Below are 26,914 nucleotides of genomic sequence, written 5' to 3' on the forward strand. Positions count from 1 at the left end.
AATTCTGAAAAGGAAATGTGTTTGTCAGAGAAGCAATTCCAGTGCTGGGGTGTGTGTGTGTGTGGAAAGCAGGTGAATCTGTGGGGCTCACCAGCCAGCTAGCTTAGTATAAGCAGTAAGTTCCAGGCCAATGAAAGACCATGTCTCAAAAAAAATAAATTAGGGACTAGCAGGATGTGTCAACAGTAAAGGTGCTTGTTGCACAGCCTAACGACCTGAGTTCAACCCCCTGAACACAAACTGGAAGGAAAAAACTGACTTCCATAGGTTGTCTGATATCACACATGTACTCTGGACATGCATGTGGGTATATATGCAAAGACACAAATGAAAAAAAAAGTAAGAAAATTAAAACAGAAACCACAGACATAAAAGAGGTAGAACAGCTAGGAGTTTTTCAATTTTGAACCACTGCTTTTTTTCTCTCTTAATCAGCACATAAATTAGGGTTCAAGTAAGCAGTTAGCCATACTGTGTACTGGATTTAAAAAAAATGAAGAAGATGAAAGAAAAGACTAGAATCCTGTGAAACCTCAGAGGATGATCAACATGTGAAACAAATGTCCAAATGCTGATTTTTGTCAAAAGAACAAACTATAAGGATGCTTGCTTGGTTTTGCTTACCTGTGTGTGAGGCAGCCTTGGAAGGGTCCTCGGGTTGGCAAGGGTTGGGATGTGACATCAGCTTTCCTTCAGACTCGAGGAGTCAAAGCATCCTTGCTCCAGCTGCTGGAATCATAGTTGGCAAAAGGCCTTCAGCTGGTAGTCCTTGGGGACAAAAGTTCCTCACTGAGCTCACTACAACTTCCTTGGGTTATCAGGAGTGGGCAGTATTGATGGTGTTGAGGCCAGTCCCAGGGCTGGACTCAAAACACTTCTCAAGTGTCCAAGCCTCCTCATTTTTAAAAATTCCATTGTATTTATTTGTTGGGGGAGTGGGCATGCTCATAGCACAGTGTGTGTTGGAGGGCAAACCACTACTTAAGTTGTCTGTTTTCTTCTTCCACCTCCTGGATTCCAGGAAGATTGTGTTTAGGGAGATGGCTTAACAGGTTAGGGGCTCTGCCTCCAAGCCTGATGACCTGGCTTAAGAAGTTTTTCCTTTAATCTCTGCCCCACCTCTGCTCTGTTCTGATCCTTAAGTTCTGACCCAAGAACACTCCTATTGAGTTGTTTTCTTATTAACCCTCCACTTCTTGGAGCGTCTCATGAGTAAAAAGCCAACAGCCTAAATCAGTGGTTTTAAATGATTGGGGAAAGAAGGGAGCCTGGTGAAGGAGGTCAAGGTTGGGAAAGGCATTTCATGGTCTTCCCTTTTATAATTAAAAGAAGTGTACCAGTGGTTGCATGACTTATATAAATTATACATGAAATGTAAACTTGATATGGCAGTCATATTTTAAAATACATATCATCCATGTATATGCTTAGATAATATTTTTTAATTTAGGAAAAGATATCTAATTTTTTTTATTTTAAAGATTTATTTTACTTTTAATTGTGTGTGTGTGTGTGTGTGTGTATGTGTGTGTGATACATGAGTGCAGTGCCTGTGGAGTCCAGAAGATGGCAATAGAGCTCCTAAAGAGGTAAAAGTTACCAGTAGTTGTGAGCCACTCAACATGGGTTCCAGGAACCAAACTCGGGTGGTCTGCAAAAACAGAGAGTGCTTGCTCTTAACTGTTGGCCCATGTGTCCATCCCAGGAAGAGGTATTTTAATCCCACATCTTGTGCTCACCACATTCTATATGTTCTTTTCTCTTTTCTGATTGTTTTTCAGTACCCACAGAGAGAGACCTTGTTGATTTCATCTCACAATGGAGTTTCAGAAGTCACCTGATGGCGGGTGGGGCTGGGTGATTGTGGTCGTCTCCTTCTTCACTCAGTTCCTGTGCTATGGATCTCCGTTAGCTGTTGGGGTCCTGTACATAGAATGGTTGGATGCCTTTGGTGAAGGAAAAGGAAAAACAGCCTGGGTGGGATCCCTGGCAAGTGGAGTTGGCTTACTTGCAAGTAAGTGGTTATGCTTGTACATTTTCCTGCTCTCTCTATTAACTTAATTACATTTGCTGTGTCATTAACATTGCATGGGGCATGGAAGGCTTTGACACATTTGAAGCATAATGGGTATTTTCCTGCCCATTGTCAAGATTTAGCACTGTTTCTTCGATGTAATGAAATTTGTTTGAAGTACAGGAATCCCCCATGCTTTCAGTTCATCTCATCATCAGTTTCCTCAATAAAGTGACAAGCAGTGTGCCAGATGATGGAAATGAAAAGATGAGGGTTAGAGAGATGGTTCTGCGGTTAAGAAGGTACACTGCATTCGCAGTAAATCACAGCACCCACAGCAGGCATCTCACAACCACTTGCTCCAATGGATTAGACAACCCCTTCTGGTCTCTGTGGCACCCTCATACATATGTGAACACACACACATACACACACAATGGTGGGGGATGGGAGGAAGGGATAGATACACATAATGAAATACAACCTTAAGAAACGACAGGCTGAGCTGCAAACGTAGGTTTCCTGCCTCTAAGAAGCTTACAGGACATAGGGGCTGGGGAGACAGCTCAGTTATAAAGTTCACGGGGACCAGTTTGATCCCCAGTACTCCATAGAAGAGCTGAGTGTTTTAGGGCATGGTTATAATCCCATAGCTGGGGAGGTAGAGACAAGCAGATCCCTTGGGGCTCATTGGTCAGCCAGCCTAGCTTAGCTCAGATAAGCACCAGATCCATTAGACATTGTCTTGAAAAATAAGGGATATTTTACATCCAAGAACAAGAACAATAGTGTTGTCTTTACACACACACACACACACACACACACACCACACACACACACACCATCTAACAAGGAGCACATATATTCCCATGGATATAATAATATAGAGGTTTGTATGTAGTACACTGGCATATTCACAGTATGCAACTGATCTCTGTGTCTTCCAAGCTCTAACTTGTCTCAGGTTCAGCACTAGGTTCAGTTAGCATGTTCATCAACTACAGCAACCTCCTCCGAAAAGTATCCCACAGCAAAGGCAGTCATATCTCATTGGGCAGTGTTCTTTAGGCTTTTCACAGGGGTTATATGAAGATCTATTTTGGTAAACAGTAGTTTGCAGTGTAATAGTGATTTCCATGCTTAAGGCAAACAGAGGAGGATTTTTAAAAAATTGTTCTTTTGACTATGAATATCATATACCACTTCAGTGTCTGGAGCACAGTTTGAATTCTGCAGTAATTCTTAATGACTTATCTGGCACTATTTGAGCACCAAATGGGCTGAGATAGGCATAGGTCGATGGGTACTCCTGGAGCCTCTTCCTGTGTGCTAAGAGGGGCATAGGTGGGATGGGTACCCATGGAGTCTTCCTGTGTACTATGAACTTACCATGATTCCAGGAATGAAGCTCAGTCTCTAAACTGTGGAGAAACTAGGGAGATTGGGTGTGGTGATTCATAAGGCAGTTTTGAGTTTTAAAATGGATTTATGAAAGTCTGCTTAAAATAAGCCTGCATTAGTCATTCTTTTTTGTTTTTTTAACATATGTCTGTCTCTTGGCTATTAAGGGGGTTGCTGTGGAAAAAAACATAACATCCAGTTGTTAAATCCAAAACAAGATACATAGCCATGGGGAAAAGCCTGCAGGCTCCTCTGACCCTCTCAGATAAGATAAGTAAACATGACTAAACAAATGGAGAAAATCGTGATGTTCCAGAATCAGGAGAAACAGGAAATTTGCTCAGGACTTGTTTGAGTTTTTTTTTTTTTTTTTTTTTTTTTTTTTTAAAAATAAGGATTGCAAGGCTGGAGAGATGGCTCAGAGGTTAAGAGCACTTGCTGTTCTTATGGAAGACGCAGGTTTGCTTCCTATCCTTATCAGGTGGCTTAAAACTGCCTCTATAACATTACTTCCAGGGAAGCCAGTGCCCTCTGGTCTCCATGCATACCTGTATATACATAGTGCACATAGATACACTCATGGGTGCACACACACATACATGTATAATTGTAAAATTAGAAAAAAGACTGCTTGTAAAATTGTCAAAGAACAAGTAAGTGGCTAGTAACTGATGCATTCATAGAGATTTGAACATATGGCTTTCTAGGAAACAACCTAGTGTGGAGAGGAGATTTTTACAGTGTTTTCTTATATCTCATCATTTCTATTAGCAAATTACTAAACAGAACTGTAATTATCAGTGCTTCCAGGAAAGAGTCAAAGGATAATTCCAACAACATTCCCCTTAGCACATGGTAGGAAGACCAGGCTTGTTCTGGAGTTGGTTCAAGAGGCAGAAGAGAGTTATTGGCATCTGGGAGGTGGAATGTGTACTTTGGTGTAAAAGCTGAAGTTGATGGCAGCTGGGATGTGGAATATGGACACTGGTGTAAAAGCTGAAGTTGGTCTCCCTTAGAATCTGATCAGAGACTCTGCAACGTCTCCATGTCCCTAGGTCAACATCTCCATGTCCCTAGGTCAACATCACCATTTCCCTAGGTCAACATTTCCATGTCCCTAGATCAACACCTTTATGTTCCTAGGTCAACAACCCCATGTCCTTAGGTCAACATCTCCATATTCCAGGTTTAAGGTCAGCCATCTTCATTTTAAATAGGACTGTCTACATAATTTATAAACCCCAGAGCAATATGAAGAAATGGAATCCTTGCTTAAGAATTTCATGACAGTGATGGCAGATCATGGCCTAGAAGCTGGGCCTTATCTAGTATAAGAAGCCAGCCTGACTCAGAAGACCGAGAAAGATGGATGTGAGTGGACTTTAGGGAGAAGGTAGATTTCTAAAGGGCAGTTTGGAGAGTTTGTTACTCAGAGCTAAAATAAGCAGTTCATCTTAATGTTTCCCCTTTGGAGCCATGGGGTTGCTTTGATACAGAATCCAGGCACTCCTCTACTGTTACCCACTCTTGAGCTACCCAAGAGCCAAGCTGCCTTTAGGTCTAGGCTTCTGAGATGTTGGGCCTGCCTTCCAAGTCTCTTAAGACACTTAGGAATGCCAAGAATTCTGGCTGTGTTTTGAATGTTGTATTTGATAATCTGTGTCACAGCTCACATCTTACTAGAGCAACGCAGAGAAGGAAGAGGCATGTTAATCTGGTCCTCTGGAAGTGAAGCTCCTAATCTATTTGGGGATTAGCTATCTGATCCAACTTTAATTTCTCTTTTAAATGCTTGTGTTTTTCAAGCATGAACTCATTTTAAGATATACAGAAAGCATTGTAAACTTCATTTTGTACAGGCAAATTTTTGGCTACCAATTATGTTGTCTGCTGAACGAATTACATTTCACAATGCATCCAGGAAATACCAAGTGTATCTGGAAATCACTTGGTTGGTGTGAACTCATTTTCTCACATATCTCTTAAACCTCCTCTGATATTCTCAAGACCACCAATAACAAATAACCATCTCATTAATCTCTAAGTATAAGTCAACAGGATGCTATTGTATATCTTTCTGATATCATAAATGTTAGAGAAATGAACTTTTTTACTTTCTTCAAGCAAAAAAAATTAAATTCTAAGTTATATGGAATTTGAAACATTAACAAAATCAGGAAGAGAAGCAGTACTCATAGGATCTTGGGGTGAAGTCAAGAGTATAACTCAAGTCCTGACTCAGCCACCTCTTACTCAGGTGAGGCCATTCAACTTCTCTGGGCATGGACATGACACCAGCCACCAGATGAGGAGGTGATTGGACTTACAGCTCAAAGCTGTTGAGGATGAACATAGAAAAGAGAAACTCTGAGACCTTTTTTGTTAAAAAAGAAGTGGTAGAGAACAAATACTTCTGGAAGTGTGTGTGTGTGTGTGTGTGTTTGTGTTTGTGTGTGTGTGTGTGCACATGCACATGTGCTGTGTATGCTCTGTGTGTGTAAGTGTGTGTGTGTGTGTGTGTGTGTGTGTGCGCTCTGTGTGTGTGTGTGTGTGTGTGTGTGTGTGTTACTTACTGCAGAGCCACACTGGTCATCTACCTACTTGATGCCTTTATTCTGGGAAAATCAAGTGGGCTGCCTCAAGCAGAGGGATCACCTGAGTTGAGGCTAGAGGGGGACAGAGCTGAGAGTCCATTGATCTCATGACCCATGCTCCCGCTGGTCTGATAATGTGTCATCATGTACCACCAGACCCCAGAATTTGGTGTCTTTTACTTTTGTATGACCCAAGTAAGAGGATTACATTGGATGTGACTGATAATCTCACTGGTATGGTTTATCTGATAGGATCTTGATCTACTTTCCTATGGATGTATTGCTGATTCAGTTGGCTTAGCTCATACATGAGTAGATGGTTTGTTGACCTGCACAAACAAGGTGTAGAACCCGTTCTGCTTTATAAAATGGAGTCATTTGGACCAAGGCAAAGTGACTATACAGTGCATCCCCATGGGGGATGCAAAGAGGGTTTACAAAATACATGCCTACTGTAGGACTTGTAGTCTAGGGAACAGACAGAAGGAACAAAGGGAACTAATGGGTTGAAACTTCTTAAATACCAAGATGACTAGCAAGAGTGGGACTATCTCTGGAATTTCTTGACTAAGGATAAAATTAATTAACCTAGGTAAGAGCCAAGAAAGTTGTGTTTATTTCAAGGCTAATTGAGATTGCAATCCAAGCAAGCAGGCTTAAACAGCCTTGAAAATATGCTGTGGAGTTTCCCAGAATGCAACCTTATTCATAGCAAGGGGCTTGAAAGTTGTCTGACTTGTGAATCAGAAATTCTGATTGGCACTGAGGGAAGTTAGGCTGTCTTGAATGAAAGTCTGGGTCCTTCCTGGGAGCAGTCCCTTGTAACGAAGGTCAGCAGAGTTTAACCATGCTTCTATGGTTCCATTTGTAGCTAAAGTGGGTGTGTCCACCAGGATCACTGTGTGTGTTGGGTGGGAGGGGGGAAAGCCACATTGGTACATGTGTGCTGGGTGTATATTGAGGCTAGAGATCATTGTTAAACCCTTCCTCAGGTATTACCCAACTTCAGCTCTCAGAGTCATCAAGGCTGGACAGCCAGTGAGTCCTTGGGGAACTTCCTGTCATCTCTCTCCAAGCACTGGGATTACAGCATAGACCACCAAACCCTTCTTTCTAGAAGGCTCTGGAGAGGAGCTCAGGTCACACACACAGCAAACACTCTACCAACTGAGTGACCTCTTCAGTCCTCATTTCCATATTTATTAGGTTTGGTTTTTGGGATTTTCTCAAGACAGGATCTCTCTGTGTAGCCTTGGCTGTTCTGGAACTTGCTCTGTAGACCAGGCTGACCTTGAACACACAGAACTCCTCCTGCCTCTGCCTCCCGAGTGCTGGGATTAAAGGCATGCACCATTATAGCCTTCCCCTGCCTTTTTCCCCTTTTGATTAGCTTTATTGAGATTGTCTGAGGTGATTAGCCAGGTAGGGAGCCAGCAGGCCTTGCAGAATTCTTGGATGCTAAGACCTGGTGTCTGTACTGTTCACAAAACATTCTGGCGAATCGAATTTGGCTGAGGAAGAGGGCTTATGGTGGGAGATGAGATAGTTACTGTCCTGAGTCAGTTTGGCTACATTCATTCATTCTCTGGTTACTCAAATCCTAAAGCTGGCATTACCTGGAAAGGTTTTTGTTTTTTAAGATGTAAGTTTGCAATCAGCTTTCAGAGGAAAAGGTTAGCCCAGATAATCTGGGATGACTCCATACAAGAATGGACCTTCCCCAGAAAAAGAAGTTCTGCCTGTGGTCTGAAGCTTCAGCCTGTACCTCAGAGTCCTAGCTTGCCCCTCCCAGTGGCTTGCCCTACTGGTCTTACTTAGACTTGCCTACCTAGGCAAGTATCACCTGGCCAGTAGCCCACAGATCCCTCACAGTACATTTCTTAATATGTGTTTCCTGTTGGGTGTATTTCTGTGGTTGACCCAGATGAACACAGGCGTGGAAGGTCACCGAAGCAGAGAGCTGCCATGGCCTTGCGCATTCTGAGATATGCTAAAGCATCCCTGGGCCACATGTCATTCATTCTTCAAGTTCAAGGAGAAGAATGGAAGCAACCTCGTTGCTGCTGAAACAACAGAGAACTCTTTTGTCTTCTAGTTTGAGGCTCAAAGTAGAAGTAGCGTCCCCTTTTCCCTAGTTTGGGTTCATAATTCCTCCAACCTTCCAATCGCCAGCATGAGTCAGTAGAAGATAAGTCAGTGCAAGGCGGGTCCACTGGCTCATTGTTGTGAGTGCTGGCAGGACTGTATATGAGGATTAGCCCTGAGCTGAGAAGTTCCTTTAACTGTGAGGTGGCTTAGCAGCAGCCCCTGATTTATAGTCTCAACCAGTACCTGGCTCCTCCACGCTCCTCATCACATAGTCGATGCTGAACTAAATCATGTGATGTGAAACTTCCTGCCACCCATAAGTGGCCATAAAAAGTCAGATTTCTATTTTGTTCAAAGGCTTGTTTCCAGATTCCTCAGGAAGATTTGCTTAAGGAGCTACTTTGGGGATTGCTTGCTGAAGAGGCTCTTCTGGCTTCCCTCTCCTGGCTGCTAATGCTCACCCCCAACTCCCCCATTAAGTGTGTGTGTGTGTGTGTGTGTGTGTGTGTGTGTGTGTTCATGCCCAATCTTTTGTATGTATTTTGTTTTTGTTTTTCCAAACAGGATTTCTCTGTGTAGCCTTGGTTGTCCTGGAACTCGCTTTATAGACCAGGCTGGCCCTGGACTTCCAGAAATACCCCTGTGCTTCAACCTTCCTAATGCTGTGACCCCTCAGCACAGTTCCTCATGTTGTGGTGATCCCCAACTATAATATTATTTCATTACTACTTCATAGCTGTAATTTTGATGTTATGAATCATAATGTAAACACCTGTGTTTTCTAATGGTCTTAGGTGACCCCTGTGAAAGGGTCCTTCACTCCCCAGAGGTGTGGAGGCCCAAAGGTTGAGAACCAAAGATTTATTGTATTATCCCCATCTAACTCTCCCCTCACATTTACTAATGGCTTTGAGACCCTCTCATGCAAGCAAATCTCAGTCCCAAAGGGAATGATCTATGTGTTAGCTTTCTTTTATCATTGTAACACAACCTCTGAAACCCTAGGCATCTTTCTTTCCTTTGTGTTTCTTGGATATCTGTGGCAGTGAAAGAACACCAACACTTTACAATAATCATGACCTGTTTGCCCAATTTGGAATGCTTTTGCATCCTGTTTGTAACTGTGACAATACTTCACTGCCTATTCAAGGCTCAGGTCCTTGGCCCAGGTTGACAGTCCTCCCCTGAAATCCCCAAACACCCTATAACCTGCCTTTTTCAGGCAATGGAAATATTCTAAAGAGACACTGCTGTCCCTTTCTTTGGCGATCAGACTGTGGAAACAATGAACTCTCAGAAATTAGAATTTCCTCCAGCGCCTCCTACTGAGAGCACACAGGGATGAACCTGGAAGAATCCAGAGGAGGAATTTGTCTCCAGAGAAATATTGACATCCTGAGAGATGACCTTAGGGAGAGACTTGGAGCTGAGGCTGTGGTGGGCAGTGCCTGTCGGACTGCTTAGTTATGTACCTCTGGCTCTCTACTTAACCCCTCACTCTCTGTCAGGACCCCAGTCCCCAATGGGTCTTGGAGGGTTGTTGGATCTCTTGTCTTTTTTCCCAATGTGGCCACATTAATAAGGCCTTTTCTGCCTTTCACTATTAATTTGGCTCTTTTAATTGGCTGATTGAGGACAGGTAGCCAGAATAGGCTCTCTGGGCTCTGCCTCTCATTGTCTTCATACTGGATTGTGTTTTGAAGTGATATTCCCATGACTACTACTATTCCCTTATTAGGAGACTATCTATTCTCCAGTGGATTAACACTGATGGCTGGTTATTCTGTTTGCCATGTGTCAAACCCAACCATCAGCAGACCTCCCTTTTCATCTTAACCATTTCCAATGGTTCATATTTTGGGCAAGCCGCTTTCATCCCAAAGGTCTTTTCTACTAAGTGGAAGACTCAAAAACAACACAAGAAATCTCCCTTGAGAACAGCCCTTTGACTTATTTGATTGAAATCTGGGACTTGCCTGGTGCTAAAGAACGATGCTTGGTAATTATATTAGAGACCTTGTTTGTTAAGACAGGGACTTGCACCCATGAGTGTGTCCTGTTCTGCAGGGGTGACTTGACCAAGTCTGGTTACACTTTGCTGGCTTGGGTACATTCTGTGAAGATCATTATCCATCATTCACACCTTTGCATCCAATACCTTGTGGCACATTGCTTACACGAATTAAAGAGCATAGTGGTAAAGTCCCATTTGGAGAACACAAAGTGAACCAAACAAGGATACCAGTTATGTTCGCTAGTTTTTCAACTTGACATGAGCTAGGGACATCTTCCCTTTGGGAAGAAGGAACTCTGACTGAGAAAACGCCTGCATTAGATTGGCCTGTAGGCAAGGCCATGCACATTCTCTTGATTAATGATTGATGTGGTAGGCTCCAGCCCACTGTGGATGGTGCCACCCCTGAGCAAGTGTTTCTGGATGGTTCAGGAAAGCAGGCTGAGCAAGCCATGGGGAGCAAGCCAGTAAGCAGCACCCCTCCATAACCCCCACTTCAGTTGCCGCCTCCAGGTACCTGCCTTGAGCTCCTGCCCAGAGCTTCCTTCGTGCTGTAACTGCAAGCTTCGAGGTTCTTTGTCCTGCTATGGACTAGAAATGGCACCTTCCTAGAATTTCTCTTTCCTTCCACATGAAATGAGCTTATTGGGTAGATAACCCAACATCTGTATTTCTAGTTTTCTCAGTGTTATGAGTCTAAGCATTTTCCCTGGCATGACCCCAGGGAGACACAATTTGTCTCAAGACCTATTTCACACACAGTGGTTTCTCACACTCAACAAAGTCAGGCACGGATCACTTCTGTCCATTGGTCAGCTCTGCACAGAACTCTGGGAGTTGCCAACTGTTGATCTCAATTGTCAGATGAGGAAACTAAGCTTCAGGGAGTACAAACAAGTTGCCTGAGAGTCAACAACTTGACAAGAGGGAAAGCCAAACCCTGGGTCAACTAGGTCAAATCTGACTCCAGTAGATAATTATCTTTCTCCACAGTGAACTCACCAACAGTATCTACTTGCCAGGGCTGCAATAAGGCTAAAATGGAATGTGACTATTAGACCGAGTAACTCATGTATTGTCTAGCATGCAGAGGTGTCCAGAGTGCCCAGAACTGTATGTAGATGCTGTCTCTCTGTGTTGCGTTGTGATGGATGGAACTGCTTTGAATTGACAATGGACGGATCATGTGGTCATAAGAAAGGGGTCCCTACTACATAAGTGAAGGCCTCAATTTCTTTTAGGTCCTGTCTGCAGTCTCTGTGTGTCATCTTTTGGAGCAAGAACCGTCACAATCTTCAGTGGCTTCCTGGTGGCTGGGGGCCTAATGCTGAGCAGTCTTGCCCCCAATATCTACTTCCTGTTTTTTTCCTATGGCATCGTTGTAGGTAAGGAACCCGGTCCCCATGAATCTTCTAACTTCATGTCCACATCATTTCATTGTTGTATATTAATCTGAGGGGTGAAAATGTTCAGCAGTATCTTACTTTCTAAGAGTTGTTGCCTTAGGAAATGTCTGCTCATTGGGTCAAGTGCTGGAAGAAAGATAACCACATTAAATTTTTTGTTGTTATTGTTCTTTTATGATTTTATATGTGTGGGTGTTTTGCCTGCATGGATGTCTGTGTACCATACATGTACCTGGTGCCCATGGAAGTCAGAAGAGAGCAAAGGGCCACTTGGAACTGGAGTTACTGTTATGATCTGCCCTGTGGGTACTGGGAAATGAACCCAGGTCTTCTGGAAGAGCAGCCATGGAGAGATACAGCTCTTATTGCTGAGCCATCTCTCTAGTCCTGGGATAGGCACACTTTGACAGTTCCCTTGTGCCCTACTTAAGGAACAGGAAGAGATTTCAAACTTTCATTTCCATATTTAAGCAAGGAAATGTGAGATAGGAGAATGTAAGCTTAGATGTTCCTGATGTTGGTCACTTCTCTCTGCTGCTGGGACTTTGGCAACAGTGAACAGAATTTCAGCCCATTGCAAGTACTTCATCCAGATGTACAAAGTGGATTTTAAAGACAAGGCATGAAAGTGAAGAAAATGGCATAGTGGGAATGCTTGATGACAACTTAGTAACAGGTTAATAAAGAACCTGGGCCACTGAATATTTCATGAAATTCCTTTGTAATACACTGTACTTAAAGGTGTTCGATGTTAAAAACCACTAGACTATGGTCATATGAATCCGTATCTGGTTCTATTACTTTAATTATAAATGAGATAATGGCCATTTCTTATATATTCACCTTAGCAAAAGTAGTATCATAACTTCTCCCCTAGTCCTCACTTAAGTGGTTTTACCATCAAAGATAGCTATTTTTCTTCTCTTAATATCTCTCTCTCTCACTCTCACTTTCTCTGTCTTGTGGTTTGCCTCCTGAGTGCTACAATTGATTAAAGGTATGTGCCACCAAGGCCAACCTAAGATGGAACTGATTATTATGAGTGTACAATTGTGCTGAGCCATTATGATTTGTGGTGTATTTTGTTTTTGAAGCAGAATAACCTTATATGGCTCTAGATCTTTCTGGTTCAGTATCCCTAGTTTTGGGATTACATATGTGCACCACCATGTCTGGCTATACTAAGGATGATTTTTAGCATTGTCTGAAGCTGTATCTGTAGTGTATATGCTGTAGACTTGAGTGAAAAGTGAAAGATAATACCAAAACAATGGCCATTTTCAGTACTACATTCTACATATAGATGGTAGATGTTTACATATTCAGTGTCTCTTAATCCCATGTGATTTTTCTAAGGTCAGAAATAAGAATTTGTGAGTCATAGAGTTAGTCATCTAGGTAGAAGGACAGGCTTCTATATGGGTAGCTTGCCACACAGCAGAAGACAAGGCAGTGACAAAAAGAAGCCAGTTCCTGGAGCTGGTATACTGTGTGTATGTACAGAGAAAGGCTTCAGGAATTGCAGTGTGACAGTCTTTAGGGACAGGTAGGGCATGGCCAGTGGATGGTGATCGGAAGACAAGCAAGGGTAGTGGAAGACACCCAGAGCCAAACACCCAGAATGGGATACAGTGGATAACAAACAGCAACCTTTTAAAAAGATTGTGTGTGTGTGTGTGCGTGTGTGTGTGTGTGTGTGTGTGTGTGTGTGTGTGTGTGTGTGCATGTGCGCGTGTGTGTGTCCAGTGCCAGAGGGACCCAGAGGGGGTATCATATCCCCAGCAGTGGGAGTTCCAGGTGGTTGTGAGAGATGCCTGGCATGGGTACTGGAAACCAAACTCTGGTTCCCTGGAAGAGCAGCAAGTGCCCCAGCTCCCAACAGCAGCCTTTCCTACATTTTTTTTTTTTTTAAGAAATGCATATGTCACCTGGCAAGTTGTCAATAGGTCAGAGCATCTGCAAAACTCCTGATGGGGAAATGTTGCTTCTTCTGTCATTTTTACTGCAGAAATGGGAAGTGATGCACACCATTACACAACAGCTCATATAAGCAGGATTGTGTTGAAGGTTTACAGACCTAGGAGGAGGTCAGAGTTCAGAGGAGAAATACTGAGGAGTTGAACTGGCAGCTGGAGGTGGATCCTTCGAGCAGTGTGTGTGATAAAGAGCTTAGTGTCTAGCTGAGTTATGCAACACGAATAAATACGTGACCCAAAGACTAATAATTGAGGTTCAAGCTGAACATCAGAAAAACAAAGCAGCTGGTCCCTAGCTTCTTACCTCCATCTCAGGATGAGCGGGCTGGTCCATCTCTAGGACCTCTCACCAAGCCTCAGACTGGAACCTCTCCTCAGTGTGGCTGAAGAATGAATGCCTCACACTGAATACTAAAGACCCTGCTTCTATCTTTTATATCTCTCTAGTGCTAAGATTAAAGGCATGAGCTCTGATTCACTCTGTTAACCCAGGGTGGTCTTGGACTCAGAGATCAATTTGCCTTTCTCCTGGTTCCTGGGATTAAAGGTATGTGTCACTATGGCCTGATCTCTATAGCTTGAGGCTGACTTTGCTTTTCTGTCAAGCTTTAATAAATCATAAATAATATATCACTGCAGAGTTATATGTCCCACTGAATAACCATGGGAGAGTCTTCAAAGATCATCTGTATTTATTGAACAATTCAAGAGTGTAGCAATGGAGACACACACACCTTAGGAAATGGTGGATGTTTAAGGAAGTCTGTGAAGGTGAGATGAAGGGAATTGTATAAGCTATTTTCAAGCAAAAACCCTTGGCTACATGGATCTGTCCTAAAGTGGCCTTGGTCCAAGATGAAACTGTCCCTGGGCAGAAGTCCTTGTTGGAAGAGCTTTTTGTGTGTGTTTGCAATGGCCTCTATGCAAGTCAAGATTTGCAGAGTCATTTGTGAATGGCTTTTGACAGCTCTCACTATCAGGGATACATGCCTCAGATCCTGTCCTTCATGGCCTCCCGCCCATATTATTTGTTTAATTTTGTTTTTGTTTTATGGCTTGATAAAAATGATTTGTTTTGATACACACACCCACATCCACCCCCCCCCCCACACACACACAAATGATTCTGGAGTTGCTGTCTTATCCAGATGTAGATGAACAAGCACATACCAGGTGAAAAGAATCATTAGGGCAGTGAATTGTATTTCATGTTCGCCTGTTTAAACAAAGGGAACAGTGACATGTCACTTGTGTTTATGCCTTAAATACTCAGTAGTATGAACTTTAAAAATCTCATTGTGTCTCCTCATTGCCCATGGTACTGTGTTATATAAGGACAAGTACATTCCCTTCAATCTCCTCTCCCTCCTTTCTCTCCTTCCCTCCCTTTAGTCTCATAGACAGTTTCACTAAACTCTAGAAGAAAACATGATGATCCTGACATTGGCTAAATTCACCTAAATATGGTTATTTGATGTTAAAATTATTATGCTCCTCAGAAGTTTTTTCCCTGCTAGAATGTGATCAAAGCTGAATGGCCACAGAGAATATTTTAAGACAATAGTGTGAAAACTTTAACAACATGGGACTTTTTATTTTCTTCCTTAGGACTCTAATGAACTTCAGATGGTATGGAGTATACAATTATTTAGTGTATTATGTCTTAATATACTACTATATACAAAATGTAATAAATTTGGAGCTGGGGAGGTGTCTCAGCATTTAAGAGTACATACTACTCTTGCAAAGGACCCATATTCAGTTCCTAGCACTCAGAGTGGGCAGCTCATAATTGTCTGCAATTCGGACCCCCCTTCTGACCTCCACAGGCAACAGAGATCAACCAATTATACAGACATAGCATGCCAGCATACCCAGCATATAGCAATACACAAATAATTCACATAACTAAAAATAAAATAAATCTTTAATAAATAAATAAATAAATTGAAGATAATTTTATTTTTAAAAGTTTGTTTATTTATTTATTTAGACAGGGCCTCTCCATACAGCCCTGGCTGTCCTAGAACTCTCTATGTAAACCAGACTCTCCTTAAAGTAAACCGAGAGTGCTGGGATTAAAGACATGCACCATCACTCCCAGCTATTTATTTATTGTTCTTTTATGTGTATGTATGTGTGTCTGCATGAATGTATGTGCATTATATGTGTGTGGGTGCCATAAGAGGCCAGAGGGTGTCAGATCTCCCGGAATAAGAGTTCTAAGTAGTTGTGAGCTGCCTGGTGTGGTTGCTAGGAACTATACCCAGGTTCTCTGTGAGAGCAGTGAGTGTTCTTAACCATTGAACTCTCTCTCCAGCCCCTTAAGAGATAAAACACTTGTTTGTCAATCCACTTTAAGGTCACAGAGTCACTGCATGTTGATAGCAGTACAGATTTATTGTGAAAAATAATTTTATCTTCTCAGACAAAATAACTTTGGTGACTGGCATGCTTGTGTTATCAGAGGGGTTTTTGGAGTTGGGGTTAACCCCAGCACCTTGCATGTGTGATAGAGAGGTATTCTACCACAGAGCGATCCCCTAGCCATGGGAAGAGTGGTTGTGTTTTTATGTTCATAAATCACTTCAGTTTTATCACAGTTGTGACAAATGTGTGAGCAAATACCACAAATGTAAAAGGATTCCCTTTGGCTTGGATTTTTAGAGTGGTCAGAAGGCAGAGGATGAATCCCAGTGTTAATGACTTACCCACTTTGTCTTTCTGAGCCCCAGCTATGGATGTGCCATCCACATTTAGGCTGGGCACCACACCCCCCTTAGTTAGCTCCTTCAGGAAAGGGCCACACAGACATACCCAGAGGTGTGCTTAACTATTCCTTTAGGTGGTTTTTGTTTTTCAGTATTTTGAGATGAGCCCTAGCTATCCTGGAACTCACTCTGTACACTAGGCTGGCCTCGAATTCACAGAGATGCACCTGCCTCTGTTTCCCAAGTGCTGGGATTAAAGGTGTGTGCTACCACCATGCTCAGCAACTATTTAGTACTTCTTAATCCAATAAGTTGAGTTAGGGTTCAGCTTCCTAGAAGACACATGTTGTCTGTATCTGTCTTTATCCAGCTGCTGCAGTGAGTGACAGAAGCATCTGAGGAAAATATGGACTGAGACAGGAACCAAAAATATATTTGGAAATGGAAGTAGTCTTCTTTTAAGATTTATTTTATTTAGTTGAGTGGTGGTGGTGCACACCTTTATTCCCAGCACTCAGGAGGCAAAGGCAGGTGGGTCTCTGTGAGTTTAAGGCCAGCCTGGTTTACAAAGCTACACAGAGAAACCCTGTCTCAAAAAATAAATAATGATAATAATAAAAGAATTATTTTATTTTAAACTACATGTACATGTCGTATGTGGCTGCCGACTCATGAGTGCAGGTGCCCATGGTGGCCAGCAGAGGGAGTCAGATCACCTGCAGCCTGAGTTGGGCAGTTGTAGGCTGCCTGATGTGGGTGCTGGGCCCTCTGGCTCTCTGTAAGAGTGCGGTGTTCTCTGAACAGTTGAGCTGTCTCTCCAGCCCCAGGAAAGTGTTTTTCTTTCTTTCTTTCTTTCTTTCTCTCTTTCTTTCTTCCTTCCTTCCTTCCTACCTTCCTTCCTTCCTTCCTTCCTTTCTTTTTTCTTCCTTCCTTTTTGATTCGGTAGCAGAACTTGGTAGGAGATAGTTTCCCAAAGATGAACTGTGATATACAATCTGATGGACACTGGCATCCTTCCATCCATTGTGATACCAGATTCGTTTGTTTGGGAAGATCTATAGGTGATTATAGAACACCATAAATTGCTTGTCTGAAAAATATTGGCTCTGTAAGAAATAGAAGAGCCTCAAAATGCTGACAGATTTTGCCATAAAATACCCAAAGCCATTTTGTTATTGTCTTAGTGGGTGTGGTGGTGTACGTCGGCTGTGCCGGTACTCTTGGAGGGGGTGGGGGGAGGTTTGCAAATTTGAGGCCAGCCTGGGCCTTGCAATGTGTGGTTGAGTCCTAGGTTTCCAAAATTCTTACTTGTATGTTTGCTGACACCACAGCATCAGTTTACTGAGAGTCTAGGTAGCTGTCTAAGTAATGACAATGAACTTAGTGAACTTCACGAGCCAGTGTTTCCTTTTCAGTCAATGGCTTACATGTTATTTTTAGAGTGGCCATCATGTCTAGATAACATAGCTGAAAACGGTAAACAGTAAATGCAGTGAAGCCAAATGAGATGCTAGTGGGAAATGAGCAGATAGTACTAGATTTTACCAGTATTCATCAGAACTAAAAGGTAAAACCAATAAGGTAGACTAGACCAAGAGACAATTCTTACTGTTGGAACTCAAGAAGACAAAGGTAGCTGCAAGGTTGCTTTTAATTGTGGAAAATTTCAAATTACAGGAAAATAATCATTTCAAGTAATCATGTGCTTGATCCTTTTCATGCTTGTGGGTATCTTACTGTATTTGTGCCCCCCCTTTTTCTCTCCAAAGTTTCTTTAGCTGAAACTAAATAGTTACTATATTTTACTGTTAAACAGGATGCAAAGCAGCTCTAACGATGGGAATACAGATACAAGCTTTGGGATGCTGAGATGATGATTGAGAATTGAAACATCTCTTCAGACCCTTTGGGGTGTGGAAGATAAAGTCAAGCAGAGTAGCTTGGTGTGAGAAGGAGGAGCAGGAAAGATGGCTCAGTGGTTAGGAACACTGGCTACCCTTCCAGAGGATGTGGGTTCAATTCCCGGCACCCACGTTGGGTAACTCATAACCACCTCCAATCCTCTCTCCTGGCCTCCATGGTTGTACAAACCGAAACACATACACACAAATAAAGATATTTATTTATTTATTTATTTATTTGTTAAGAGCCCTTGGAGGAAGAGCAGAATCACTGCAAGGAGTAGAAGAGACACAGGCCTGAGGTGCAGGTGTGATTAAGTTTTGGTATATGGTGCATGGCTTAACCATTGCCTCTGACTTCTCCTCTGTCTCCAGTTACACACCAGTTATTCTCCCCCTACCCCTTGACCCCTTGGTTTTTTAAGACAGGGTTTCTCTGTGTATCCCTGACTGTCCTGGAACTCACTCTGTACACCAAGCTGGCCTCGAATGCACTGAGATCTGACTGCCTCTGCCTCCAGAGTGCTGGGATTAAAGGTGTATGCCACCACTGCTCCACATGCTTTTTCTTTTTTGAATTATTCTTTTATACTTCAGAAGTTGAACTAATTTTTTTCACTTGACTCTGATATTAAGGTGGGTGAAAAATGTTGTTTCTCAAAGTCCATTGAGTCCCCAACACTGACAGAGGGGTCTGGGGACTCTGATGCTTAAACAAATGGTTCCACAGCTTCCAAGTGGGGGCCCTTCATTTTCTTCTTTTGCATTGAAATTGTGCGCCTGACTAAATTTCTGCTATCTTCTTATGTTCAGGTCTTGGATGTGGCTTATTATACACTGCGACAGTGACCATTACATGTCAGTATTTTGACAGCCGCCGAGGCCTTGCACTTGGCCTGATTTCAACAGGTACTGTTTCAAAATTAAAGTATTGTAATAAGTTAATGTTTTAAACAGAGTGAAGAGGTATGAAACACGTGTGCAAAAAAAATTGTTTTTACAGCATTCCTAGAAGTAGGTTTATTTCCGACCATAAATATAGGAATAGCTCAAAAAACAAACAAACAAACAAAAAACCCCAAGGTCTGTGCCAGGCAGTGGTGTCACATGCCTTTAATCCCAGTGCTTGGAAGGCAGAGGCAGCGGATCTCTCTGAGTTTGAGGTCAGCTGGGTCTACAAAATGAGTCCCGAGACAGGCAGGGATATACAGAGAAGCCTTGTCTTGAAATATAGCAAAACACCACAAAAAAACAAATGAACAAACAAACAAACAAACAAAACAAACCTCCAAGATCCATAAATAGCAGACTTGAGTACTAGGCTTGTGATGGTTGCCTAGGAAGCTTCTAGGCCCGGGTGTTTGAAGCTATCTGCAGGAGAGGGCTTGGATGGAAAGCATAGAATCCTCAAACTGGGAAGAAGGAAGAACAGGCAGGAAGCAAGAGCAGCAACCATTGGCTGAGGTCAGCCTTGCTATAGAGTGTAGGACATACAACCATTTAAGGTCGTGCTCTCAGAGTGTGGGTCACCGACCTAGCTACATATCCCGGCAACACACACCCTTATTGCTTCTTTAATATGGAACAAATGATCACTGAAGTCATAAAACAGCACATAAAATATAAATTAAGCCAGGTATGGTAGCCTATGTCTTTAATTTCACACAAGTCTGGGGCAGAAGGCTTGCGACCGTGGAGCTAGCCTGGGTTATGTAGTGAAAACCTGTCTCAGATAAACAAAGAAAACATACTTAAGTTTTAAATATAATTTCTGGCATCCTCCAGGTATTTTGAGTTGGTAGTTCATGTTTTAGATGGATTTAAAAAGCTGTTAAGGTAGTATCAGTTTCTGTGGCTGATATTTTATCAGTCTATTTAGGGCAGTGGTTCTCAGCCTGTGGGTCTTGACCCTTTTGGTAGGTTGAATGACCCTTGCACAGGGGTAGAATATAAGGTATCCTGCATATCAGATATTTGCATTATGATTCATAACAGTATTAAATTACAGTTATGAAGTAGCAAAGAAAATAATTTTGTGGCTGGGGGTCACCACAACATGAGGAACTGTATTATGCAAGGGCACAAAGCATTTTATTTTAAATTGAAAATGGATTTTTTCCATAAATATATTCTGATTGTGGTTCTCCCTCCCCCAGTCATCCTAGAGCCTTCCCACCCTCCCAGGTCCAGATCATTTCTTGCTCTCTCTCTCAGTAGAAAATAACCAGGCACCCAAGAAAAAGTCATAAAATGAGATAAAATAAAAACAGTGAACCTGAATAGGACCAAACAAACAGAAAAACAAAGAGCCAAACAAAAGCACAAGACACACATATAGATGCAGAGACACACACATTGGTATGCACAGAAATTCCCTAAAAACACAAAATCAGAAACCATAATATATAAGCAAGGGTAAGAAAAGGAGCCCAGTCAAAGCATTATGAGATGAATAGAAAAACAAACAAACAAACAAACAAACAAACAAAAAAACCCACCTCCAAAAATACCATTGAGTTCATTTTGTGTTCGCCATCTGCTAGAGAAAACTCTCTCATGTGTTCTTAATGGCCATCTCTCCAGCCTCCTGGAGCTAGATTTCTGTCACTCACTTGCTGGTTGATGTTGGACAAGATACCATTTTCTGAACTGTAAAATAGGAACAATGATAACAGACATGACAGCGAGTGATAGAGACTGTAAAGGCACACATGGACTGTAGGATGGCTGGTGGTTGTAATTGTGGTCACAATGTCTTCTCATGTTCAAATTTACTGGTGCTGAAGACACTGGAAATTCCTTGCTGTTGTGCGGCTTTTGCTTTACACCACAGTCTAGAGGGCAGGGCAGAGGGGCTGCACTGTACACAGCAAATAAAAAGTGCAACGTCCATGCGCAGTCCAGATTTGGAGGTTTTTTTTTTTTTTTTTTTTTTTTTTTTTTTTTTTTTATCAATCTAGGGAACAAGATGAGTTTAAAGTAGAGCCAGTCATGAATCCACCTTCGCCTAAGACAATCACAGCAAAACAGAGTCATGGTAATTTTTCCAAAAGAAACCACGAATCAATTGTTTGAAACATGACCACCTAGTCAAAAGGGGCAAAATGTAGAAATACAAGCACATTACAAAGGTTTTAGCCTGCCGTGGTGGGTCATATCTGCCATTCCAGCTTTTAGGAGGCCGAAGCAGGGAAATATGAGTTCAAGGTCAGCTCTGGAACCATTGGGGGCACCTGATTTAAAACAAGCAGCAACAAAACACTGAGGGTTGTGGGCTGTGACCTTCCTCAGTGGTGAATAGGGGTTAGAAACTGGACTCTGCTCCAATCTGCTTTCGCTCTCTGTTTTTGTACATTGCACGAGCGTGGCTTTTCTATTTTTACCCTGTTTTTAAAAGTAAAACGACAATTTCATAATCTATAAATATTTGGAGAAACAATGTCCATAGATAGCTGCTTTGTCTGTCTGCTGTCTGGTGTGTCTCTTTGCCAGGGAGAGCTGAGTACTGGGGACAGACAGGTGTTTATTGTATGGCTCATGGTGTCTTAAATGTTTGTTCTCTGACTTGTCACAAGAAAGCTTGAAACAATTGTAACGATGTACAATTTGTGCAAACCTATGTGTCTGGCTGTTTGAAGTTCCCCATACACCTGTTATTTTTCCCTTCTGTAGCAGGGCAAAATCTAGACTCAGATGAAAGTATAATTAGTGTTTTTTCTCATGTTGCTCTCTACGCTGGTTGTTTTTCAATTAAGATGTTCTTGTAGATGGTTAAAAGTTAGAGTCGTGCATTTTCCAACACGCCAGGAGGAAATTCTGCAATCACTTCCCATTCCCCTGAAGAGTTGCCACATCTCTCTAAGTCGGGCCATGTTCTCCTGGGGCACAGGCTGAGGTACCCTGTCACACAGTGTATTGCAGCTGTTCATGGCGAAGGTCGGAGTGATGTGATACATTTCATGATATTGACTGATGGACTTTGTTGTTGAGTAATGGCAATTCTTTCTCAAGATCAAAACAGGACTTAGGACTTTAAATTTCATTTCTTTAAGTGTGTGTGTGTGTGTGTGTGATTGTGAACGTGCACATCCACTTGCCATAGTTCATGCAGAGGTCACAGGAAAACTTACTGATGCTGGTACACTTGTGCCAGTGTTTGAGTGACAAGCACTGAACTCAGGTCCTCAGGTGTGGTGGCAGGTGTCTTTCTCCGCTGATGCATCTCTCTGTCACAAAAACAACTTTTAAAATATCAAGAATGCCTTTAAGGGTCTGGAGAGATGGCCTAGCAGTTAAAGAGCACGGCCACTCTTCCAGAGAATCCAAGTTTAGTTCCCAGCATCCACGTGACAGGTTACAACCATCTGTGACCGAGGTTCCAGGGGATCCAGTGCCCTCTGGCCTCTCTGGAAACCAGGTATACACGTGGTGCACAGATGTGTATGCAAGCAAAACACCCATACACAACAAATGGGATCCTTTAAAGTGAACATGTTTAGTGTCTACAGGTGTGGTATCTTATGACAGTCTGTAAAGCGTGTTAGGTAAAAGTCACAAACAAGCAGGTCATGTTGAAAAGACAGAACAGCAGTCTTGAAGTTAACCATTCTGCTTCATTCTTTGTTTTCTGGAGTCTCTTTAGCTGTTGAAGCACACACCATCTCTCAAAGATAGGGATGGGATTGAATTTGTCTGTTATTTTTATTTTATGTGTATGGATGTTTTGCCTGTGCATCACATTCAGACAGCACCTGAGGGGACCAGTAGAGGGCATTAGAGTCCCCCTGGAACTGGAGTTACAGATGATTGTGAGCTGGGAACTGAACCTGGGTCCTCTGCAAGAGCAGCCAGTGCTCTTTGCTCTTTGATGAGATAAGTTTTTAGAGCATGGATACTATGATCATCGAACTAAAAATTTTAAAATTTAACCTGTTTACATTTTCCTGCTGTCTTATACGACATTTCCCAGTGATACTTACTTTTTTTTTTTAATACTCAACTTTAAAAAAAAAAGTTGAAATAAGAACCCAACAAGAACAGCATAAATTTAACAGCATTGCAGTGTGCTTAGGGAGATGGATGCTGAAGAGGAGGTGTTTAGTCCCCGTGTGATGTATAAGCCAGCATACTATAATTGAAACACTCCATCAAATCCCACTTCAGCTTTTTCTCATACTTCTATTAATGCACTAAGAATACAAATCACTCTTTCTAGTAATTTTGGAATGAATTTAAATGATCAGACCATTATTAATATCCTAAAACTAATCTATAGCAGTCATCTTAAAAATGAAATGTAAAGATTTGCTTTTACAAAGGCAATAAGACATAGCATGGAGCCCAGTACATAATAAATGTAGAGCATAGTCAAAGATAATGTTTGTTAAGAATATAAGGACCTTCAAAATGACTCAGTGGATAAAGGTGCATGTTGCATAGCCAGATGACTTGTGCTCACATCCTGAGACACACATGTACTCTAACCTGTATGTACACAAACACCCCCCACACACACACTGTAGAAAATGGTTATATAAAATACATGCTAAACAAACAAAAATATAATTTAAAAAATTCTAAAATAACTAAATTCCATGGGTTTCTGGAGTCAGGCTGACTCATTTATGTTTTTACAACTCTGAGATCTGAGGTAAATTTCTGAGGTAAATCTCTCTAACCCTCATTTGCTTCATCTGTAGATTGGGGGTTACAGTAGGATGTCCTCAATATGACTATTAAAAGTAATGAATAAGATCGTGTATACAAAGGACACAACAGGAAGCTGGAGAGATGGTTCAGAAGGTAAAAGTGTGTATGACTCTTACTCCCAGTACCCTTATCAGGCAGCCCACAGCTTCCTGTGAGTCTAGCTACAGGGGATCTGATGCCAGCATTTGGTCTTTTGGGCACCCACTCCACACAGAGACACATACATATAATTAAAAAAATAAGATGAATCCTGGTAGGACTGAAGAGATGGCTCAGTGGTTAAGAACATCGGCTGTTCTTGCAGAGGACTGGACTTTGGTTCCCAGTACCTACATGGTGGCTAACAACTGCCCCTAACTCCAGTTCCAGGGGATCCAGTGCCCTCCATTGGCCTCAGTGGGCACTGTGCATGTGTGGTTCACATATAACCATGCAACAAAAACAGAATACACATAAAATTAAAATTTAAAAATCCTGCCGGGGGCATTGGTGGCACACGCCTTTAATCCCAGCACTCGGGAGGCAGAGGCAGGGGGATCTCTGTGAGTTTGAGGCTATCCTGGTATGTAGAGCTAGTTCCAGGACAGGCTCCAAAGCTACAGAGAAACCCTGTCTCAAAAAACAAACAAAAAATAGATAAATAGATAGATAGATAAACAAACAAATAAATAAATAATAAGTACAAACAGGGTCTTTGGATATTGATTCTGCAGATGGATGTCCTGTCAGCACTGTTGTCCTATCATCTAAATATTCTGGGTGGCTTTAAAACAAAAGTCCTGTGAATGCCAGTGTAAACAGTAAGTGTAATTGTGATGCCACCAGTGCGAGTTGCAAGGCTACAGAAATGATCATACTGAGACTGAGAGGTCCTCACTCTCTTGCAGGTTCCAGCGTGGGCCTTTTCATCTATGCTGCTCTGCAGAGGTTGCTGATAGAGCTCTATGGCCTTGATGGGTGCCTACTTATTGTGGGCGCTTTGGCTTTAAACATACTGGCTTGTGGCAGTCTGATGAGGCCCTTGCAGTCTCCCATTTGTCCTTGTCCTGAAAAAATAGCTCCAGAGAATGTTCTGGAGAGATACTCCATGTACAATGAGAAAGAGAAGAGCCTGGAAGAAAATATGAACATTTTGGACAAGAACTACAGTAGCGAAGATAAATGCAACAGCAACTTGCCCAGTGGTGACTGGGGATGGGAGACCCCTAAAAACCCCACAGCCACAGCCACAGCACACACCAAAGAGCCAGAACCGTACACAAAAAAGGTTGTGGAGCAGACTTACTTTTGCAAGCAGCTTGCCAAGAGGAAATGGCAATTATATAGGAACTACTGCTGCGAGACAGTATCTCTTTTTAAAAACAAAGTCTTCTCGGCACTTTTCATCGCCATCCTGCTTTTTGACATCGGAGGGTTCCCACCATCGCTACTCATGGAGGATGTGGCGAGAAGTTCCAATGTGAAGGAAGAGGACCTCGCCATGCCACTCATCTCCATTATCGGCATCATGACAGCCGTGGGCAAACTTCTTTTAGGCATCATGGCTGACTTCAAGTGGGTCAACACCTTGTATCTCTATGTAGCTACCCTGATCATCACCGGCCTGGCCTTGTGTGCAATCCCTCTTGCCAAGAGTTATGTCACCCTGGCGATACTTTCTGGGATCTTGGGTTTTCTTACGGGTAATTGGTCCATCTTCCCGTATGTAACCACAAAGACTGTAGGGATTGACAAATTAGCCCACGCCTATGGAATACTAATGTTCTTTGCGGGACTTGGGAACAGCCTCGGGCCACCGATTGTTGGTAAGATACCTGTCTTCAAGTCGGCCCAGTTTCTTATTCCTCGCTGTGACCTACCGAGATAGAGACATTCTCAGTAATAGCATAGATTTTCACAAAGCAAAGTGAATTATTTCACTGTAGTTTATTCAAGATTATTTTGCTAGGCCTGGAATGTAGTTTTGTTGGAAGAGTGTTTGCCTAGCATGCAGGAAGTCCTAGGTTCATTCTAGAGCTTTGTCTAAAACTAGGTGTGGTAGCCCACACCTGTAACACTAGTATTTGGGAGGATCTAAAGTGTGAGGCTCAAACTCATCTTTGGTAAATGGTGAGTTTGGGATTAACCTGGGCTACATGAGACCCTGACTCAGACACACAGACACACACACACACACACACACACACACACACACACACACACCACACCTATGATATAGTTAAGATTAAGCTGATATGCTTCCTCTGTCTTTGTGCCCATTCTTTATTTGGAAGAAACTAAAACTATGTGACGCTCACTTTGTTTTCAATCACTGTCTCCTCAGGTTGGTTCTATGACTGGACACAGACCTATGACATCGCCTTTTATTTCAGTGGCTTCTGCGTCCTGCTAGGGGGCTTCATCCTGCTGCTTGCCTCCTTGCCTTGTTGGGACACATGCAACAAGAAACTCCCTAAGCCAGCTCCAACAACCTTTTTCTACAAAGTTGCCTCTAATGTTTAGAGGAATATTAAAAGGCATTATTTCCTCTATTTTTCTACTTTATACCATATATATACATATATATGTACATATATATGTATATTCACATGTATATACACACACATGTATGTATGTATGTATGTATGTATGTATGTATGTATGTATGTGTGTGTATATCAAATTGTTAGGCAGGTTCCCTAAAGTCAAGATCTTATATAGAAACCTCAGCTGACCCTGAGGGAGAATGTACTTTCACGTACTCTGTTTTTATGTACTGTATGTGTAACCTCTACCCTGTTCCTCTCCCACCAAGAAGTGGGACTGTTCTGTTGCACCATTGTTCATGAGTTCAGGATGTAAAACTGTTGACTAGCCTCACCAAGTTTCCTCTGGGAGAAGAAGTTTAGACTCTCACTGCTTTCCCCATGAGTTCTGCCATGAGGTACTTGGGGGTCCTGTCTTAAACAATGCACTCCTGACAGTATATCTGTGAAGACTTCTAAGGAATAATTGCCCTCTCCTCTATGTGGGACCTGCAAGTCCAGAGAAGACACTCAGCCATTTCATTTCCAGAAATGAGAGTGGTGGTTACAACTGCCTGTTGTCATCGGTGTTCTAT

The 26,914-nt window shown here is 42.3% G+C and overlaps 1 protein-coding gene across 1 annotated transcript; it reads left to right on the top strand.

Moving 5' to 3' along the window:
• The first annotated feature begins 1,783 nt into the window (after positions 1–1,783).
• Positions 1,784–26,358, top strand: Slc16a9 (solute carrier family 16 member 9). Its single transcript, XM_051186880.1, has 5 exons — positions 1,784–2,014; positions 11,353–11,496; positions 18,919–19,014; positions 24,702–25,619; positions 26,138–26,358. Exons 1-5 carry the CDS (start codon positions 1,819–1,821, stop codon positions 26,314–26,316), a joined length of 1,533 nt encoding a protein of 510 aa, XP_051042837.1. The 5' UTR covers positions 1,784–1,818; the 3' UTR covers positions 26,317–26,358.
• The last annotated feature ends 556 nt before the right edge of the window (positions 26,359–26,914 follow it).

Source organism: Phodopus roborovskii, unplaced genomic scaffold (genome assembly GCF_943737965.1).
Source record: "Phodopus roborovskii unplaced genomic scaffold, PHOROB, whole genome shotgun sequence".
NCBI classification, from domain to species: domain Eukaryota; kingdom Metazoa; phylum Chordata; class Mammalia; order Rodentia; family Cricetidae; genus Phodopus; species Phodopus roborovskii.

What these genes read in the sequence shown, in the direction of transcription:
- Slc16a9 (XM_051186880.1), top strand. Translation starts at nt 1,819, where the DNA reads ATGGAGTTTCAGAAGTCACCTGATGGCGGGTGGGGCTGGGTGATTGTG. An exon ending in TGGAGTTGGCTTACTTGCAA is followed by an intron (nt 2,015 to 11,352) that starts GTAAGTGGTTAT and finishes AATTTCTTTTAG; the next exon opens with GTCCTGTCTGCAGTCTCTGT. An exon ending in CCTCGGGCCACCGATTGTTG is followed by an intron (nt 25,620 to 26,137) that starts GTAAGATACCTG and finishes CTGTCTCCTCAG; the next exon opens with GTTGGTTCTATGACTGGACA.